The sequence below is a fragment of the Manis javanica genome, chromosome 15, assembly GCF_040802235.1.
Source record: "Manis javanica isolate MJ-LG chromosome 15, MJ_LKY, whole genome shotgun sequence".
In the NCBI taxonomy this organism is placed as follows: domain Eukaryota; kingdom Metazoa; phylum Chordata; class Mammalia; order Pholidota; family Manidae; genus Manis; species Manis javanica.
The window spans coordinates 24682646-24704119 of NC_133170.1; the positions used below are offsets into that span (position 1 = coordinate 24682646).

The 21474-nt window shown below is 46.1% G+C and overlaps 1 protein-coding gene across 5 annotated transcripts; it reads left to right on the forward strand.

Annotated features, from left to right (window-relative positions):
• The first annotated feature begins 3642 nt into the window (after positions 1 to 3642).
• FOXJ2 (forkhead box J2) lies at positions 3643 to 21375 on the forward strand. Of its 5 annotated transcripts, none has more exons than XM_017652308.3 (12): positions 3643 to 4738; positions 7131 to 7234; positions 10558 to 10904; positions 12123 to 12197; positions 12975 to 13043; positions 13228 to 13368; positions 13665 to 13863; positions 15420 to 15809; positions 16208 to 16309; positions 16824 to 17033; positions 17651 to 17749; positions 18665 to 21375. In XM_017652308.3, exons 3-12 carry the CDS (start codon positions 10572 to 10574, stop codon positions 18751 to 18753), a joined length of 1707 nt encoding a protein of 568 aa, XP_017507797.1. In that variant the 5' UTR covers positions 3643 to 4738; positions 7131 to 7234; positions 10558 to 10571; the 3' UTR covers positions 18754 to 21375. The 5 variants fall into 5 exon arrangements, with proteins under 5 accessions (XP_017507797.1, XP_017507795.1, XP_017507796.1 ...); XM_017652306.3 differs by having other exon boundaries at positions 7131 to 7226; XM_017652307.3 differs by having other exon boundaries at positions 7131 to 7219.
• Positions 21376 to 21474: the final 99 nt, after the last annotated feature.

Below are 21474 nucleotides of genomic sequence, written 5' to 3' on the forward strand. Positions count from 1 at the left end.
ATATAAAGTTAGTGTAGGAATCATAAAATAACATTTTATGCTTATTTTTAACAGCCATGTAAAGGAACTATAACCACGGAGAGACCTTTTCCTTTATGATTTAATCTCCTCTGCTGTGTTCTAGCCTTTTTTGAGATTACACTGGCAGCTAGAGTTTCTTGTCTGATAAATATTTCTCAATGGATCATTTGTATGTTCGGTGATTCTCTCTCTCCCCACTAGATCTGACTACAGCCATTAAAGGAAGCGAGAAACCAGTACTTAGTGGCTGCACATTGTCCTCTACAGCGGGTCCCCCTTGGAAGCTGCAAGAGTGGAGGTGGTATATTGCTTGACCTTGCAGTCCTGGCTCTGGTTTAGTCTTCTCATTTGTAAAATAGGTATAATAATACTTACCTCCCAGGTTTAGTGTGAATACTAAAGACCTGGTGTAAATGAAAACACTTTATCTGAAAGGTGTAAACAAACATTGGATAATATTGTAAATACAAAGCATATAATAAAAGTAAGCACTTACATAGTCCCTACTATGTTTTAGCGCTTCTTAAACAGTATTTGAAAAAACACTTACTCTGTAAAATTTTAAACACAAAAGTAGAACACTATTTTTAAAATTTACCCATGTTGTAATAAGCACCAGTGGGCCAATCTTTTATTATCAATACCTGGCTCCCCATCACTTGATTATTTTGAAGCAAATTTCAGTCATTTCATGACTAAATACTCCAGCATGCATCTTTTATTAAAGTTCCCTGAAATAGTAACTTCATTAATACCTCTAACATATAACGATAATTTCTTGATATCAACAAAAGTCATTATTGAAATTCCACCAATTGCTTCATAATGTTTTTTCCAGTTACTTTGTTCAAGTCAGGATACACCAAAATATCCAAATATTGTATTTGATGCCTATGTCCCTCTGTATCTCCCACATTTGGTTGGGATTTTTTCTTTTTTTGGTTGGGATGTTTTTAAAGCCTCTTTCAATCTTCAGTTTCTTCTTCCCTCCTGCACTTACTTATATAGATTACATGCATAAAGTCAACAGTTTTTCCACAACACTAGGAAGGAAGTACTTTTATCATTCCCCACTTCACTGATGAGGAAACTAAGAGAGAAGTTAAGTGATTTACATTTTCACAATCATTGAATGAGGGCCCAAGCTGGGATTTGAATACATGAATCTTATCCACAATGACATAGTTTCATATAGCACACAGGTCTTTGATAGATGTTTCTAAAATGTGTATGGTAGCAAATTAGTCACCAATATTATGAAGAAGCATTTTGCTCAAGGTAAACCTATCATTCATGAACTATATTAATTCTATAATAGAAAAGGGTGGGTCTTTACATTTTGATTCCTTGCCTGTTTCAATGACTATAGTTTTATACTGCTTTGTGGTACCCTCCTTAATAGAAAGTGTACAGGAATGAGTGCGAGTGCTTCCCCCTGTCTTAGGGCAAAAATAAAACAAAAGCCAGCTTATCAGTTATTTTTTTAATTTAAAAAATTACATAAGCAAAAATCATACAAACACTTATTTTAGATACAGTAGAAAATGAGGCAAACTAAAATAATCTCTAAGCTCACATCTTTGGTGTACGTCTATGTGTGTGTATGTATATACACACTAATACATACATTCACATAACTATATATTTTAAAAAGCAACCGTATGATGGTATTATACAAACTTTTTAAACATGATTTTCTCCCTGGAATATATTTAGATATAGGAAAAAACTGCTTCTTCAAAATAATACATGCCTACTGCAAAACATCTAAGTGGTAAAGAAGATATAAAAAGGAAATCAACTCTTCACTAATTCTATTTTCCAGAGTTAAAAGCACTTACTCTTTTAAAAATCTAAATAGTATGCTATTATTAGATATACCATTATTTACTAGCTACTCTATTATGGGTACTTAAGCTGTTTCTAATTGTCTATAGTTGCAAATAATGCTGCAGCATATGTCTTGTATATATCAAATAATTTATTGAGCTTTTAAGTTTTCTAAATTTCCAGGAAAAGGCAGTCTAGTTCTTCCCTAGGTTTCTCATTTTTAGTACTTCTACCTCTTTAGCCCTGCCCCCCAAATTCCATATATATAGAAAACGTCAAAAAAAGATTGAAAAGAAATATAATAAAATTTCTAATACATAGCAAGAAACATTTGGTGCCAAATTATCCGTGTGGGGGAAAATGAGTTAATGTTTCCAAGACGGGAAAATACAGCTTTAAACCTGGATATTGGAAGGATGCGGAGAGAGAAGAGATTCAATTGTGCTTCACTTCCTGTAAGTTTAAGGATGACTTTTAATTCTGACAGCTCAGGATAAAGGAATAGAAGTAAAGAGCCAGGTCTCTCCAGTCATTCAAATTTGTTAAAGTCCTGACTTTGCTACTTACTAATCAAGTGAATCTAGACATAATCAATATCTCTAAGTCATCGTTTACTCATCCATAAAATAGATATAATATAGTGTCCATGGATGGCACTGCTATAAGAAATAACTGTGAAAACATATGCAGAGTGCTTAGCTCATTGCCTGGCACACTGTAAATATAATGTCATCATAGAAGTAAAATACAGTATCATATATTTAGCCAAAAGCCAAAAGACTTTATCTAAATGTGAAATGTAGTCATCAAGGTGTATCTTTAGTATGCAGTCTTTTTTTGAGCAATTCAAATATTTCACGGATAATATTTTTGTTTTCATGTAATTTTATGTGATAGAAAGTAGAATACTTTGAGAAAAGTTTACTAGGCCAGGGGTTCAAATATGTAGAATCTGCAGAGAAAGAATGTAATTCCAGGAGGAAAAGTAGCAGTGGGCTCCCTGATGGCATTTTCTGTGGGTGGGATTATTCCATAAGCGGCAGAGAATTTTGCATCCTTTGTATCCTGCACAGTTAAAAAAGCATTTTCACACAAATGCTCATTTGAAACTTGCATCAGTCTTATTGGGTAGGCAGAGCGAGTAAGACGGTCCCTTCTTCGCTGACCCAAATACCACAGAACAAGTTTATACGACTAGACTTTCTGGTATTTAGTCCGGAGTTTTCTCCGTTATACGCTCATTTATCCCTTTAACATTCAGTCATTCAACAAGCATTTACGATTGTAGCAGGGTAACATTAACGTCGGCCCAACCCCATAACCCTTTATAAACATCTCGGAGGAAGACAGGCCCATCGAAGAAGTTCCTGAGGACGCCGCAGATGCCCGTCTGTACGGCGAATCTAACAATGAACATTTTCAGGGTACCAGGATGAGTGATACTGGAGTTGACAGTCAGGGCGCGGGCCGGGGAATCTCCCGGTAGAGGGCAGAGGGTCGTCGTCTGCGGGGGATGGCAGGCCGCGGGCAGCGAGGCGGCCGGAGGCGGTCGGCGGTGAACGGAGGCCGGGCGCGGGCCCCTGGCGCTGGAGCGCGGCGGCGTGTCCCGGCACCGGGGCAGCCGCGCGGCCCTCCCGGCGCTGCGCTCGCCGGCGGCGCGGCCGCGCCCGGAGCCCGGCTCCTCCTTAACCCGCGCGGGGAGGCGGTGGCGGCGGCGGCCGGCGGGCGGGGGCGGGGGAGGGGCGCCGAGCGCGGCGGGGAGGAGCCGGGGCCTGCAGCGGAGCCGAGCCGAGCCCGCGCCCGCGCCCGCGCCGAGCCCCGCCACCGGCCGTGCGCCCTCTGGCTCCCCGTGAGCCCGGACCGGCCGGAGCCCGAGAGGTGGCAGCGCGGGGACCCTCACGCGCCGGAGGGAGCGGCCCGGACGGGACGGGACTCGAGGCGGCGCCGCGTTCACAGCAGCCAGTGGCTGGAGTCGGCGCCGCGGCCTCCCGGCCCCTGCTGCCCAGGCCAGCTCCCGAGAGCCGGGAGTCCGGGAACCCCACCCTCTGGGGCGCCCGGGGAGCGGAGGCGGGGGCGGGGACGCGAGCAGCCTCGCTCCCAGCTGGGGGGGAAGATCCTTACCACTCGGCTGTCGGAGACGAGCCTCTCCTTGCTAGAGGCGAGGAAAACCCCCATCCTGGCCTGGGGATAGACCTCCAGAAGTAGCCGGGCGATCCTCGCTGACGGAGGCAGGCGCAGAGAGCGCCCCGGCGCGCCTCCACCCCTCCAGGCGCGCTCGCAGCAGTTCAGGACTTTTGAGGCAGAGAAAGGAGCTATGCCCGTGTGGTAGGCAGCCTCCATCCTATCCAGGACTCACAGGGCAGAGGCGTCCTCACGTTCCGAAGCAGAGGACACTCCGGGGAAGGAAGAGCGATCGGCTGCCAGCCTCTCAGGAGAGGGGAAGAACTGCCCCCTCAACTTCCTCGTGCCTAGACGGTGGAACAGGGCAGAGCCCCTGCGCGCCCATCTCCGGCAGCCAGACAGAGCCCTCCACTCCCGAAAGAGCCAGTTTGGGGGGGAGGGGGACTCCCCCAAGGGGGAGGAGACAACTCCTGGCTGGGAGAGGCTCCTCCCCTCCTCTCCAGGGCAGCAGGCAGGGTGTGGGGGGTGTGCCAGCTTCCCCAGGTAGGCCCTCCTTCTCCTCCCCCACCTTCCCCCCCTCCGCCTCCCTGCGCTCCTCATCTTCAGGGCACCGAGTTCTCCTCCCCAGCTTGGGAGGCTCAGCCCAGGACTGGAAGAGCCACCGAGGATGACACTGTTCCTTCGCCTTTGAAGAGGGGCGTCCCTCCACCCCCAAACTTCAGTACCAGGTGGCTCCCTCCCTTTGCTGGGGGCACCTTGGCGACAGGTCAGTGCTTTGCTTCTTTGTCATCTTTAGGCACTAGCCGGGGTAGGGGGCTGAGATGGTGGCCCTTGGGTTTCCTTACTGGAGAAGGTAGATACAGCTTCTGAAATGTCTCAGCCAGCTGGGAAATGTGTTCTGAGGAAGCTCAGGGATTCGAACCCACATCTTGCTGCGGAGGCTTTGAGAAACGGGTTTCTGGGTTTCTTAGTGATTGGGGGACTAAATGGATGGGATTCATTTGAGGTCCCTATGGAAGTATATGTTTTCATGCTGAAAGCAAAGGGATATCAGAAAACACCTGCATTTTTAGAACTCCATCCATACCCCAAATAATGATGGACACATCCCAACCAGACTCCCCACACCACCCCTTATCCTTGGGCCTCTTCATCCAAAGAGCAGGCCTTCACCAAAGTCATGGTGGCATCTTGCGGCCTGGTCTTGTCTAGGGCTTCCATCGGTGTTACATTTTCATATCAGTAACCCTAGGTCAGCTTAATGTCCTCAGAAGTGGTCTCTGCCACCCACTGTGATTACTGCTCCCTTGACAAGAAAAGCAGTCTGTCCCCACTCACCCTTCCCCAGACACCAAGAGGCTTCTTGTGATATTCACATTCCTGACTGGAAGCAGGCTTCTATCAATAAAATCCAAAGGGACAATGGGAACCCCAGCTGTCCCAAAGCAAGAAGAGGAGGTATAGGGGAATGCCAACTCCTGGACTAACATTCTTCCCTAATGATAGCTCTGTACCACTGCTTCAGTGCCCTTTATGACTCCTGTCCTGTCCTGACAGTTCCTTAGGAAAAAGCAGATCCTGCATAGGTAAAAAGGAATATTGCTGCATAACCTCCTTCCAGTCTTCCATCTAAAGAAGTTGGCCATCATAGAGATTTGACCTCTGAGGAGTTTTTTTTTTTCTGAAAAGCACCTAATAGCCTCATCCTCTCCCTTCCTGCTTCTTGTTCAGTTCTGGGACTCAAACCTTGTATTTAAGTTTTCTTTCATAAGAGAGTCGAAATCATCAAAACCCACAATCTTCAGAAAAGGCAAGGAAAAGGTGCCAGGAAATCCTAGTTGAGCCCAGGCTGTGTTTTTAGTAGTGCGCTGCCTTTCAACCTGGGAGCACTAGCTGGGGGCCTACTTTCCTGCCTTGTCGTTGGGAAATACCTTATCTTCTGTAAGGGGTATTGCACCCCACACCAAGGCCAAGTGGGAAGCTCATCTTATTTGGGTTTTTGTTTCCTCCTTTCTCTGTCTGGGCCATGGGTGGGCTGCCTAGGTCCTTAAGTATGTCCACTGAGTCCTGGAAACTACCTGCTCAAAGTGGTATCTGAGACAGGGCTATAATCCTGGTTGGTATGGCAGTGTTATAGAATGAGGCACATCTGTTTCTTAATTCAGGTTGGTGTAGCTCTATCTCTGTGTTCCACATGTGTGGAGACAGGTACATGTGTGCTTTTTAGATGGAGCCTCCAATGATCTAGAATTGCATGTTTCCGGTAGGCCTTTGAAAGCAGGTGCCTCTGTGCAAGGACCTGGAGAGGATGCCCTATAGGAGGAAGGGCTTGGCCTGCCCTGGCCAGTGGGAGCCCTCAAGCATGGCTGCAGGGGAGTCCTCCCATGTGGCAGGGCAGCCATTCTCAGGCTGGGAGCACTTCTCCTATGACTAATAAGAGAGCTTCATTTCTGATATCTCTGGTCTCAAAAGCATGAGGATCCTTGGCTCTTAATTTTAGAACTCCCTCCCCCATTTTTTGCAAAGAGACGGCTGTGGTGTAACAGCAGCCTATTGCTTACAAAGTGCTTTCCCAGATGCTGGAATGCAACTTGTGGAATGGCTCCAAGTGTACTATATCGCAGCACCCCAAAGTGTATCACCACCACAGTTTAACTGGCCCTGCTTGGACTGAGTTTCCCTGATTCTCCTTGTCTCTGTGGAGTGAGTCAGAAGTAGATGGCTGTTAAGTTGAATTAACTGTGATGTAGAGAGTCTGTTTTCCAGATCGTGTTGTATGACTATACCTAGTCCTCCCTGAAAAATAAGAGATGATATTCCCCCATTCCTTCATTCTTGGAGTTCACGTGGTCCTGGCATTGGTCAGTACGGTGGTGACACTGTCCCCAAAGGACAAGTCTGAGAATCTGACATCCTGAAAACAATTGCAAGCTCAGTGCGGGCTTTGCGGTGTAAACCATTGCTGGCTGTTGCTTCCAGTCTTACCTCTGTGGTCTGTTCAGTTTTCTTATTTTTAATTTCTAGTATTCTCTTTTTTCCCCCTTCAAAAATAATAAGAGCTACACTTTCATAACACTCACTTGGTGTTTTAAAAAATACTAACGCAAGGTAATCCTCACAAAAACTCTATATAGGCACAGTTATCTTGTCTATTCTAGATGAAGAGACTACAGCATCAAGAGGTTAATACACTTGCCTGAGGTTGCACAGCCAGGAAGTAGTGGAGCCAGGATTGACACCCTGACTGGTAACTGGTAATGTGGTAAATGTAACCACTGCTCTATTGGTTTTGGCATTATTCTACAGAGCAGGAAGTTATCACTCCTTAATACCTAACCTTGGCACTGTGCAGAGAACAATTACTGGCCTTTCAGATAAAATGGGAAGAAAAACCATGCATGTTATTTTGAATCTTCCACATCTCCTCTGGGGTCAGTCTTCCACTCCAAGAGAATGTCTCTCTGTTTTTCTCTGCCTTTCTCCCAGGACTGTAGTCTTCATTAGACGTCCTGTGGATGTGATGGAGCCTGCCCTTTGGCTGCCTTTCCCAGTTTCTCTGGGTATTTCCTTTCAGTCTTCCAGCATGCAGAGAAGAATGTGGGCTGACTCAGGTTCTGCCCAAGCCCAGTGGCACGAGGCCCACCTGGAGAGAGAGGTCTAGGCAACTAGGTTGGTTGGACTGAGAAATGGAAGTACCTCTTATTTGCCTTTCTAAAAATAGCCCTGGCCATGAGCCTTGTGCCATTATTTTGGGGAGCATGGAATGTGTGACAGCCACAAGCTCATTAAGCTTCATTCACTTCCCTCCAGGGATGAAGGTTTGGCAGTGTTTATGACTTCATCCTTTTTATGGAAGGGGAAACTGAGGCAACCAGCCTTCAGGGGGCAAAAGGTGGTTAGGGACATTTAGTGAGTCAGTGTCAAGGTTGGGATTAGAACCGAGGAACCTCAGTCTCTGGGGTTGTCCATGCTGGGCTGCCCTTCAAGAATGGGGAAGTGACAGGGTGAGGAAGTGGGATGGGTTAGGGAAGAGGGTGCTGAAAGATCAGAAGGATCCTTTGCTGCAAGCTTCTTGCGGCTGGTAAGATTGGAATATATTTTGAGTGCTGGGGCGGCATCTGGAGGGCTGGCTGGGAGGGTGCTGGAGAAAGGTTAAATTTAACCTCAGTGTCCTAACCTGGTGCTGGGGTAAGAATAGGGAAGGGCATAGAACAACTAGCAAAAGGCCCGAGTGCTTCCCTTTCTGGAATTCACAGTGATTGGCATGTGCCAGATGGGTTCTGTAAACTACTTTAAATCTACTCTTATGTCCCTGTCCAATGTTGGGACAGTTTCAAATGAAATGTCCACTGAAGGTTTCTGCTCATTCTTAAGATGAGATTTTTCTAGGGATTTGTAGCAGGAGATAATAGGGAATAGGGCAAAACTTCTTTACAGACCACCCCTTCTGTGGAGGACCCAGGAGAACCCTGGTCACTGAGAACCTGCTCATTGCCATGTTACTGTTCAGCTGGGATAACCCAGCTACAGGACTGGATTATTGCCTAAAGCTCCCCACTTTACCCCAGAGGCTGTGGTGTTTTGACTTATTAAAGTGCTAGGAATTCTGAGACTTGCTGGAGTGATTAAATGTCCCAATTAGTTTTAAAGCTGCCATGTGTTTTGGGCAAGATGGTGGGGATGGGATGAAAAGGAGAGTGGTGGGAAGAGGATAAAGGGGAAGCCCCTTCATGAAGCTATTTATAAACATAGCCTTTTTTGTTTTGTTTGTTTTGTTTCTCCTTGTCAAGCAATTCTTGGGTTGCAATTGGGTTTCATGCTGCCCCAGCCTCTGAGACATTAGGTGTTTCCTGCAGCCTTGTGGAGCGGGTGTGCTGCTCGTGAGGAGCCCAGAGCCGGATACCTGTGTGTACATGCACGGGTTGCATGGGTGGGGACCTTGAGGGAGCAGGAGGTGAATGAGAATGTTGACCCTAAAGAGGAGGGGGTGCGTCTCAAGGGGAGAAGAGTCTCTGACTGGAGGAGTGACCTGAGAGCCTGAAAGGGGTACTGGAGTCAGCAGAGGGATAGGTAGTCACACGTGGGATCAGCTTTTGACTGCAAAGCTTGTGGATTTGTATGTATTTGCCTGTGCACATTATTTGGGTGTGGATTTAGAGATTACATACGTAATGTGTTTCTGCTCAGGATTCAGAACTCTGAGGCATGCCAGTCCTGGCTGCTCAAGAGAAATGCCTGGTGGGACTGTCAGCAGGGGTAGGAGGAAGAAACGCTAGCTGGAATCTGGTGGCTGTGCAGGCACAAACCTGTTAGACAGTGAATGCTTAGGGACTTGCTGGCATCAGCTCTAGGGGAGTGCCAAATGGCTACCAAGTGGTTCCTGCCAGTCTTTCTAGTCCCTGCAATACAGCTATCACCCATTATTCTTCACCTTCCCCTCCAAGAAGTCTCTGCAGCTGTACCTCTCCATCAAGAGCACCCAGGCTGCGTGGGTGGCAGTAAGGCGTGGGCGGTTTGGCAGTGCCAGGAGTCTGCACGGAGGTGCAGTGAGCGTGAGTGCTTGGCTGGGAAGGAAGGAGAGCGGAGGAGGGCAGGAGAAGGGGAGCCAGCTCTTAGCCCCAGAGTGGCTATTTTTAGCCGGGCTATCTGATTGTTACCCGTGCTCACACAACTGAGTGTCTCCCCAGCTCCGGCTCTGTGAAGCCCTGCGCGCTGAGAGGGGGGTGGGCCTTGCTGATGACTTCTTCCTGGTGTTGGTGTCTGTGGGCGGGAGCTCACAAGGGGTAACTTTAAAGGTGTGAGGGCAGCTGTACTCTGGATCTGTTACCCCTGTGTGTGACTTTGTGCCCTGTTGGTAATGTATGCCGTTTATCTAACTGTGATCTCTGTGTATGTGGGCCACTGTTTATGTCTGTCTTGCATCTGCCCTTCGGTGGCTGTCATAGGTGATTTATGCTTGGGATAGATCTGCTATGCCTCCTCATGTGCACATGTGTGTGAGATAAAGAGGGTGAGCACTCAAATATATCCAACATGAAATATCTTCAGAAGTGTTGGTGTGTGCTTCATTGCTGAGTATTTGTCTTGACTCAGACTGTTTCTCGTTACATGTTCACTCATGCTATCCACCTGTGGGTGTTGTGTGTGAATAGAACAGGCATCACATAATTGGAGACTAGACTTTGGCTGATTTTACCTGCTCTCTACATGTTTAAAAAAATTATTTCTACAGTTTTAAAATATGTTGTAGGGCTTGAAGTAAGGAGAATCGAGGAATAGCTCTGTTTGGTAGATGGTTTGGGCTCTCTTTCAGTCCTGCATGGAGGGAGAGGCCTCTTGGCCATGTTCTACATTAAGGTGTAGGATGAGTACCAGTCTGTCATCTGGTAGATGATTGGTAACGTCTTGTTTTGGAGTTCTGGGAATGCCTGGTTGAGCGCTGTCCCGTGAGAGAGGTCGCCTAAGGGGTGAGAGTAGGAAGAAGCTGTATTTCCCTTAAAGCACTAGGATTTGATTATACTTGATTCTAGAAACCAGAGGTAGCACTACTCTCTTTTCCTCTCCCTTTTGTCCTCTTTTCTGCAGAACCCAGAAGTACCATGGCTTCTGACCTAGAGAGTAGCCTCACCTCCATAGACTGGCTCCCCCAGCTGACCCTCCGGGCTACCATTGAGAAGCTTGGGAGTGCGGCCCAGGCTGGGCCTCCAGGTGGCAGCCGCAAGTGTCCGCCAGGCTCACCTACAGATCCTAATGCCACCCTGAGCAAAGATGAGGCAGCAGTCCACCAGGATGGCAAACCACGATACAGCTATGCCACCCTCATCACCTATGCCATCAACTCCTCCCCAGCCAAGAAGATGACTCTCAGTGAGATCTACCGCTGGATCTGTGATAACTTCCCCTATTACAAGAATGCTGGCATCGGTTGGAAGGTGGGACAGCATCTATAACCTGGGATTATTTCAAGCCTTTGGCGATCTTTGTCTCTGCTTTTGTTTCTTCCTGTAACCTCACCTGTCTCAGAGATGTATGAACTTAAAATCTCCTGTCTCCCATCTCTTGTTTTATTCAGAGTTGAGCATAAGGTCAAGGAACTCCAGTAATACCAAGCCACTAAGTATAGTTACGGAGATGGCAGGATGCTGTTGCTCATCATACCCTCTTAGCTTCTGGTTCCTCAAAAGGAGATTCATTCATTTCACAAACATTTATCGTCCCCCTACTATGTTTAAGTCACTGCAAGGCATGGCATTGCTTCTTCCTACCTAGAAGTAGGAATCTCATCCATTTTCCAAAGCTTCATTGCACACAGTCATCACCTTTTTAAAAACTGTGTACCAAGGAAAAAATAATATAATTAGGTCCTCTACCAACAGCACATCCAGCAAGCAAGTAATGAGAGGATAAGTTGTTTGGCTGGAGTTAAAGGAAAAAGGGACCTCCTCTTCCAACAAGGAAGGAAGACTGATGTTCTCCATCTTTGGGAGCAGCCTCTCTTTTGCCAGTTGTTGAGTGGGAGTGGGGATTTAATGTAGTTTTCACTCTGTAAATCACCAGTTGACATACAAACCAGATGATGAGCTGGAGGCTGTTGAAAACATTCCGTTTTTCCTCTCTAAATCTGTCGCCACTAGCTACCACAACTCCCAGCCACACCCAGCACCATATGCAGCAACCATTCATTCTCTCTCCAAGTGTGACCATTCTATGGGCTGTTGAGAAAATAAAGGTGAACTGTGCCTTTGTTTCACTCATGATTTTTGTTTTGTTATCATTTATATAAACAGCTTTAAGACATTACTCTTTTACTATGGTAGAATGAATTAGGGAACTGAGTGGCTGTGATTTTGAGGCATTTATATACCTGTTGTCAGTTGGCTGGGAAGGTTGAAGAACAATATGATCAGCTTTCCAGAAGCACCTGGTCATCAGATTTATAGCCATTACCTTTCACAAATTTAATTTCTGCATTTTTCTTGTCTCATTGCTCCAGCTCTCTGATAGGTAGTTTCTGCCCTCAGTCTAATTAAGAGATGCTCAGTTTGCCCCGACAGTTGAACTGTGTTGTGTATTATGTCCCTCTGTGTTCTGTTGGAAAATTTTCTGCTTTGCACAATGCTCAAATCTTACTTGCTTTTCTGCTCCCCCAGAATTCAATTCGGCACAACCTTTCTCTCAACAAGTGTTTCCGGAAGGTGCCCAGACCTCGGGATGACCCCGGGAAGGTGAGATACTGCTGGAAGCATTGGAGGAGGAGCAGGAAGGACTGAGAAGTGGTTGACAGACTGGAGTCCTGTGGCTGTTTTAATTACCCAGAAGAGGAAGTCATACTAATTAGAGAAGCAGCTTTATTTTTTCTCAGAGGAAGAGCTTGGCCATCAAGCTTGTTGGGCCCCACTAGCATGAGTGACTAAGGAAGATCAGAGTTCTTCTCAAGAAGAATTACTCAAAGGAAGAGAAAAGGGAACATTTTTTTTAATAGAGATATTTATGATAAAGTGGATTTTGATATCCCTTTTCTGTGTGTGGCACTCTTTCTAGATATAAAAGGGAGACTTAGTAACCTTTGTCGGAACTTTCCTATACGAGAAGCCTGTGATTTTTATCATCAGAGGGGAGAAGGGGTAGATCATTCTCTTCATCAGACAGATGTGCAATGCTAAAGACCCAGAGTCTTTAGGTCTTGCCTCAGGTCACATGGAAGAGATGCATTATATCTGGGCATTTCCAGCCCTTGACTTGATACCATTGTTCTGCCCCCTCCAGAACAATCAAAATCTGTATTTGAACCACAGGGGTACCTCTGGCAGGCTCAGTGAGCTTTTAGGATAAATTTATTTTTAAAAAATAGTCAGTATCCTCAGGATTCTGTGTGAATCTCCAGTCCTTCTTCTCAACATAGACTATTTTATGTAAAAATCCACTCAAATATCTACTTTTCCAGGGGCAAGAATTTCCACATATAACTATTTTGTTCTCTTGGGGTTGGGTTCTCCTTCCAGGGGTCTTACTGGACGATTGACACCTGTCCTGACATCTCCCGAAAGAGAAGACACCCCCCAGATGATGATGTAAGTCCTCACCTCATGGGGAGATGCCATTTCTGAGCCAGCTGCTCCTTCTACATGCCTTCCTGTATTTTCAATCCTTTCCTATATTTGGGGCAAAGGGTGAATACCAGCGGAGGTGAAACTGTGGGTGTTGGGAGGGTATTTAGCTCCTGCTTACAGATCCCCATTCTTTCATAATCCTCAGCTATCCCAAGACTCACCAGAACAGGAGGCAAGCAAGAGCCCACGGGGAGGTGTTCCAGGGAGTGGGGAAGCCTCGCTCCCCCCTGAGGGGAATCCTCAGATGGCACTTCAGAGCCCTGCATCTATCACCGGCTACAGCCAGGTGGGACACAGAGGTGGCAGAGGACATCGGGATGGATGGGTGGGTGGCTGGTGAAAGATCAGAAAAAAAAGTGAGAGGAGAAGGGGAGTGTCAGGAAGACCGTGTGAATGTAATGTAGGAAGAGGGCCGGAGGCTACATCAGGATAAGAACAGATGAGGAAAGGAGAAAATGATACTCATTCATTGAGAAGCTGGGAGATGATGGAAGGCAGACAGGAGAACTTGGAGACAGCTTAAGGGCTGTATTGGTGTCTCATTTAGGACATACATCAAGTCTTTCTCCCCTCTTTTTCCAGGGCACAGGATCTGTGGATGGTGGAGCAGTAGCAGCAGGGGCTCCAGGCCGGGAAAGTGCTGAGGGTCCCCCTCCCCTGTATAATACCAACCATGACTTCAAATTCTCCTACTCAGAGATCAATTTTCAGGATCTAAGCTGGTCCTTCCGTAACCTCTACAAATCCATGCTGGAGAAGTCATCTTCCTCCTCTCAGCATGGTGAGTCTGGCACTGGGATGGGAGCATGGACAGCATTGTATTTTTGAATAGGTGGTGACATTCTCTTCTCTCCCTTCTTTCTTATTTTTTAACATAAGGAGAGGTTGATCGCTGGTGAGGGGAAGCATGTCATGAACCCAGACTGACGGAGTTGAGCTCTTCTGGTTTAGTTCTGAAGGACAGCTATTTCAAGAGGCGGGTGGGTTATTAGCTTCAGAAAGTGAGTTGGAGGAATCACCCTTCTAGAACTAAGGGCAGTGGCTTTATGGCTGCAAACGAGTCATTTAGAGGATGGTCACTAGGGGGCAGCAGTACACTCCCTTCCCTGAGATTCCCTGTTGAGAACAACTTAACTTTTTAGCATATTTATATTTATTAGGAAAAATTTCAAACAGATGCAAAAATAGAGAAAAGTATAATAAAGCCTCATGGTTCCATTGCCCAACTTTAACAGTTACCAATATGTTGCTAACCTTGTTTCATTTACCCTCCAGCCTTTTTTTTGAATTGAGATAATTTAATATCATTATAACTATTCAATATGCATCCTTCATCTAAAGACTTTTCATTTAATTATCCACTGTCATATCACTAGTAACATAATCAACAATGCTTCCGTAGTATCGGTTTATATCTTGTCTGTACTCAAATTTCCTGAATCATCATGTGAGAATGATTTAAAGTTCTTATTGGGAGGCTTCTTGAGAGCTCCTTTGGCTCAGCCCTCTGCAATTCCTGATTGTTTTTGTTTGTTGGTTTTAAAGAAATGAGAGGTACGGGTGAAGTCAAGACTTCAGGTGAAGCAGCAGGACTTGCTCTGCGCAGTGGCCCCGTATAGGCAGCAGGAGAGGAACAGAATGACCAAAAGGGGTTAGAAATCACCTTTTGGAAGATTCATATTCATTGTCATGAGTTCTGTCTTTCCCATCCCAGGGGATTCATACTGTAGCATTTGCTGAGTCTAGCTGAAGTGGCTCGTCAGTTGCACGTGGGGATCTTGGAGAGGCTTTCAGAAACAAAGTGAAAAATTAGATTGAGTGAGGACAGCGAAGTTAAATTGTGGCTGGAAGCCCCGAGCCTCCATCTCTAGTCCTTCCCTGCCCAGTCTGAGGAATTCATCCATCCCTCTTCTGGGGTTCTCCCAACTCCATTTGTTGGTGGTAAATATTAAGAAGAATGCAGGGACGATAGGAAGAGGAGAGAAGAGATGCCTAATTGCATTGTTTTATTTATAATTTACTTTTTAACTTTATCTGATGTCTGATTTCTTTTGAAACTGATTCCAGACCTACACCCTGAAAAATAGCATGAAGAGGTACATGCTGACCTTTTTGCTAAATCCCAGTAGTCACCACAGTGTCACTGTGCCTCTGTCATAGTTGGCAGGGGAAGGTGGAGGGGGTGGGGGCAGGGCCAAGGAGACCCTGTCCCAGAATACCCTTTCCCTTTGAAGCCTGCAGTGCTTGTCTGAGGCCTCCCATCTCAACCCGGTGGAAATCCTGTTCAGTGAAAAATGCCCTGCCCGAGTGACTTGCCTCATTCCTCCAACCCTCCAGGCTTCTCGTCTCTCCTGGGGGACATGCCACCCTCTAACAACTACTACATGTACCAGCAGCAGCCACCGCCTCAACAGCAGCCGCCCCAGCCGCCCCAGCCGCCCCCACAGCCTGTGCAGCCGCAGCCACAGACACCAGCCCAGGGCCCCTCAACTGTAGGGGGTGCCCCTCCACTGCACGCCCCAAGCCCAGATGGCTGTACCCCCCAAGGGGGGAAGCAAGCCGGTGCAGAAGGCTACGGGCCTCCCCCGGTGATGGCCATGCACCCCCCCCAACTGCAGCACGCAGGCTATCACCATCCCCATCAGCACCATCCCCACCCCCACCCTGCCCAGCAGCCGCCGCAGCAGCAGGCACAAGGCCAGCCTCCTCTCAACAGTGCTGGCTTCGGTGAGTTAGTGTGCATGCGGAGCCTAGAGGAGGGTGGAATGACCCCTTGTTCTGACTCTGGCCTGGAGGAGTAATTGGTTAGGAAGTTTACAGTGGGGCTTTTAACCTTGCTCCCCCGTCTCATCTGAGCAAATGAAGTTGCCACTTAGAGCTTTCTGTTACAGAATTTGAGGACAAACTGGGGTGGTTTGACATATTCTGCTATGAGCTGGGCCATCTATACTTAGAGCATGGATATCTTCACTAATCCTAAATCTCCAGAGAGGGAGATTCTAAAATTATCTTGGTAATACAATTAATAACCTGCAGAGATGCAAGAATCTTGCATGTAGTCGTCTGCGGTCAGCTGGCTGAATCTTAGACAGCACGCATTACTCACTTTTCCTTCCTCTTTGCAGCCTTTCCTTCTGACTGGTGCTCAAATATCGACTCCTTAAAGGAAAGCTTCAAGATGGTAAATCGGCTCAACTGGTCCAGCATTGAGCAGTCACAGTTCTCAGGTCAGTGACTGAAGGGTGATAAGCTGCAGGGGGAGGGATACATCATAAATGTAAGAACCTGATAGAGACTGAAATCAACAGGGGACGGCTAAGTGAAGTTTGAGGATTGGGGTGTTCATTGTGCCCTTTCTTATTTCACAAGATGGGTTATGTTGATATTATTTTCAAATTAATTTTGCCTTAATCCAATATATGACAGTGGTTTTTCCTAGCTAATTCTGTCTCAGGAATTCTCCTGGATCCCTATTTTGTAGTTTTGTCACGATTTATTGACAGTGTGACCACAACCAACTTGCTCAGTCACTTTGACATTTTGTTTTATTCATCAATAAGATGGAAATATAATAAGTGTTTATAAAGAGCACATAGAATGAGTTTGAGAATGCAGAGCTCTAAGAGATGTCCATCATTACCAGTAGTGTTGAATTGTAACGTGGTTGGAACAGTGAGATAGGGATGTATCTGGAAGGTGCTCTGGGCCTCTGCAAGGTTAGCACTTCTTGCTTCTCTGCAGACCTGATGGAGAGTCTGCGACAGGCAGAGCAGAAGAACTGGAGCCTCGACCAGCATCATATTGCCAATCTGTGCGACTCCCTCAACCACTTCCTTACACAGACTGGTCATGTGCCCCCCCAGGGGGCCCCCCACCGGCCACCAGCCCCTGCCCGTATTCCTGACTCCTGTGCCCTCACCAGTGGCAAGCAAGAGCCAGCCATGAACCAAGGTACTGAACAAACAACTTGCCCAGGCGGTGGAAACTATGAAGAAAAGGGAGGGGAAGAGAAGGGCGGGAGAGGATTGGGGAAATCGTCCTACGAGCAGTGATCCACTAAGCAGTGGGACTAGTTTGTCCAGCCTACTGACTGAGCATCTATTGTATCAGCAAAGTCATCTACTGAAAACTGCCAAAGAAATAGGCCATATGGTTCCTTTTTAGACCTTGAATTGGGAGATCAGAACTACTTAAGAAAGGGGAGGAGAAAGTCCCCACTCAAAATTTGGGTCTTAGCAAGCCCTACCCAGATCATATCAGGTGGAATTATGATTCTCTTGTTATGTGATCTTTAAATCAGTGAAATGAGAGATTCAGTGATCATGTTTCTTATTCATCATCCTTCTCATAGCTGTTACATTGTATAACTCTGGTACCTCATCCCTTTTTATCCTAAGTGGTGAGGACTGTAACTTCTGCAGACAGCCTTCATGCCTGCAGGAGCTACAGAACAGAACAGGGAGGGGAGAAGAGACTGGGAAGGAAGAGTACTTTTCTCCTCCCTCTATCAGATCCTGCTCCACTGAGTATATGATCCCATTCAAATAAATCTTGTCTTGCTTTGGCAGTGAACTCTTATGTGCACCCACAAGCCCCCCATCTCTACCCTGGCCCATCACCAATGTACCCAATTCCCACCCAGGACTCAGCAGGGTACAATCGCCCAGGTAAGAGCCACGAAGCTTGTTTCACCACCAACCCAGTATCTCTACTTTGACAAGTCTTACTTTCCTCTGGCTCTGAGCTTGCATCCCCGTCTTCTTGCCGGCCCCTGGTGGGAGGGTGTAAACCTTTGTGATTCCCAAGGCCTGAGGGTGGGCTGCCTGCTAGGGAGGTGTGTGTCATGGGAGCCTAAAGACCCATTTACTTTAAAATTAGCTCAGGCCTGCCATAATGAAAGGAAATAAAGTTATGAATATAAGCAAAAGATAGATAAGTAGAACATTTATGTGTAGCTTTGGAATCTAGATAGGGGATATACTCAGGCAAATAAAATGATCATGTTATATAAACGTATCTGCTTTGTGCCCATGTCTGTTTTCCTGTTGCCTGACCTCTGGCATCAGGGGTCTAGGATTGAACTATCTCTGATGGTGGGAGTTGGCGGGGGGAGACCCTAAATTGCCTAAGTAGTACAAAATGAACTGCTCTTTCACCTTTAAATACATTTTACAAATTCACTATTATCATCTTGCCTAAGCACAAGTGTTTTCAGTTTTTTGGGTGACATCTGACTCTTCATGCATATATTCCTTATCCATGTAACACATACACAAATTTCTGTTCTGCTATTTCGTATAATAGCACCTTCTATATGCTTTTGTCATTCTTACAGAGCCTTCATAAGAATAATCTTTAATGGCTACATGTATTATTTTGCTATATGACCTAGTATACTCTAGTTTATTTCCTGAGACCTGACTGAATGGGTGCTGGTGACAAAAATAACTCTGGACTGATAAAGACAATAGTTTCACCAGACCTTCCTCATGGTATTATTCAGGACTGAGCATTGTCCATCTAGCCTGAGAGGACAGCTTCCCATCTACTCTCCTTTTAATGTCTTTCTCTTTTCCTGACAGCACACCACATGGTCCCTCGGCCACCGGTTCCCCCTCCTGGTGCCAGTGAGGAGATCCCTGATGACTTCGACTGGGACTTGATCACTTAGTGCGTCATCGAGTGTGGCTGTGAGCCCAGGGCTGGGCGGTGAAGTCTGGCGATGGGGAAGGGCAGCCCCAGCCCATCCCTCCCCTATTCCTCTGTACATAGATAAACATCCTCTTTCTTTCTTGCTCTGTCAGAGAAGCCGCTGCAAGATGCTGCCGAAGATAACCCCCTTTCCTGCCTCATTCTTCCTCTTCCTCCTTTTTCCCCACTTCTTTTATTATTATTCTTATTATATTATTATTATTATTATATTATTGGGTATATGCTATCCCCAGTCTCCTATCCCTACACCATGGACTGTGTCCACCCCTTGGCTAATTTAAAATCATTTGGCTGGAAGGTGAGGCCTTGGTAGCTATGGAGAAAGGTTCGAACTCCAATTACTTTTCTCTTAGAGAAATTCAATGCTAATCCCACCGTTCAGGCCTAAATTGTTTTCTGTTCCTGTCAGTTCAGCCCAGGACTGGAGAGGCTACATTATCAAGTAAAAGTGATCCTAAAACACTGCTTGGCAGCCATAAATTTGCAGGTTTTACTCAATGGTGCTAATTTTGTTCTCTGAGTTCTTCCTCACCCCTTTATATCTTCAGTCCTTACTCCTGCCAATCCTCATTCCCCATTAAGTGTCAGAGTGATGGTGGTGGTACAGGAGGGCGACAGTATAATCCTAGTGGAGTAAGAGCCTGGGTTGGGTCATGTAGAACACTGTAGAGGGGTGATGAAATGTAACGGAGTCAGAAATGGGGTATATGCTACTGTCAAATAAACTTCCGTTGGCCTATTCCTAGCCCATTCTCTGTAGGAGATAGAGTTGGTCTCAGCCAGGACTCTGCTTCTGTGGTGGGGATGAAGACAACTATTTAGCATAGGCTCAGCTTTTAGGAGATGGTTTCAATGTAACCACATTGGCTTTTAAACAAAATTTTCTCTGGAAATTAAGTGTGGCTAGTAATTACACTTGTAAATTATCCCTCCATCCCCAGTTCTCCTGTGTGAGTATTATTTTGTCCTCCTTTAGTTGTTTGCTCATTCTGTCCACCCATCTTATTTTGTTTCCCCATTTTCTGGGATTCTCAAAAGAAAAGTAACCCATTATCACTCTTAATTTCATCATGTCCTAGGACATGATGGAATCTCTTTCCCACCAGTCATAGAACCAAACCTATAGTACTGGTGGCAGGAGGGCGGGGAAACGAAAAGGAAGCTGGTGTGGACACGAGTAGGGAATATTCCAGTTATTTAATTACGCAGGCAGATGCTTCTCTTGGAATCCAGATAATTGGGCTGAAGCTTTTGGAATTAGGCTTTTTTGGGGTGAAGGAAGTTAATAGAGGACATTGAATAATCTAGATGGAAGAGTTCAGTAAAGGCTGAGGGAGACAACATATCTCTTTGAACAAGGAGTGGTCATGATTTATTACTGCAAAGGACTAGTGTATATTTAATGTTAACTGTTGAATTTTAGTTATGGGAGGGAAGATCAATTTTACTTCTGTTTTTATTTCACTGAATGTTCACTTTCCAAAGCTACAGGAACAAAATATATGGAATGGGCAGGACCCCTCTCTCTGTGACTTCTGCTTTTTGTTCAGATTCTTTTATTTACTGATGATTTCCAAGAGGTCTAGCTTTCCACTCTCCTGCTTTTTCCCCTCACCCACTCCTTCCTCCCCTTGGTAAGGGGGTTATATATGAAAGTCTGTTGAAGTCCGATGAGACTGAAGTAAAGGAGCAGGAAAGGGCTGTTAACTAAAGAGCACTTTATTTCTTTGAAGTTCTTTGTAAGAAATGGGAATAGGCATAGCTTGAATCCCCCATGTATTGGGGGGCAGTCAGTGAGGCTGAAGGATGACATAATATTCCCCACTGGGGAGAGGAGAATTTCTCATAGAGGGAGCAAAATGCCCTTGCCCACTGTCCATTCTTTTCCTTCTTTCTGGTCCAGGTGCCTCCTACACACAACTTCCCAGCTTTCCCCCTAAGATTCCCCCTTGACAGATTATGATTCCTCTTTTCTGAACCCCTTATCTACTCAGGTCCATCCAGGATTTGTGAGGGTAGACGAAATCATCCATGTGAATGTCCCTTGTTTATAATTCGTCTGTGTCTTCTGAAAACTAGTCTCCTTAAGGACTCTGGTGGACAGCCAGGGTAACTGAAGTTTGGGGCTAGGGCTGGAGATTGGCCATCAGGCCTCCTGGGATTTTAGCTCTCCTCCACTAAACTCAGCCTTGCGAAATGGCACAGGACCAACCTGGCCCTCTTTGGGTCTCAGTTTCCCCTCCCTTCCATAAAATGGAAAATACTTTTTCTTGTTGGTCCTGCATTGCTGGACTTGAAGTATAGTCGTCTTCGTATTGGGTGATGTGTGCAACACTGCAGAAGCTCACTGCCTAAAGAGGAAGTAAGGGAGAAAGTGGAGGAAAGGGACAGAAGGAGCAATTACTTGGTATAGATCCACCCATCCCTGCCTTCCTCTCTTCAACCCCCATGTTTCTGGTTTGCTGAGTCCTTAATACCACCCATAATGCTTTGCATTGGTGCAGGCTGGGAAATGGGTGTATGGTCTCACAAGTTGTTTTTTGCATGCTTTCTTAATAAAAAAAAAATGTTTATGATTTTATTTTTCTGGTATTGGTCTCAAATTTCTCTTTTTGTCAGGGTCAGAAGGGAGAAATGTCAAAGTCTTTGTTTACAGTTGGCTTTTTGTGTCTTTCCCACA

What these genes read in the sequence shown, in the direction of transcription:
- FOXJ2 (XM_017652308.3), top strand. Translation starts at nt 10,572, where the DNA reads ATGGCTTCTGACCTAGAGAGTAGCCTCACCTCCATAGACTGGCTCCCC. An exon ending in CTATCACCGGCTACAGCCAG is followed by an intron (nt 13,369 to 13,664) that starts GTGGGACACAGA and finishes CTCTTTTTCCAG; the next exon opens with GGCACAGGATCTGTGGATGG. An exon ending in TGAGCAGTCACAGTTCTCAG is followed by an intron (nt 16,310 to 16,823) that starts GTCAGTGACTGA and finishes GCTTCTCTGCAG; the next exon opens with ACCTGATGGAGAGTCTGCGA.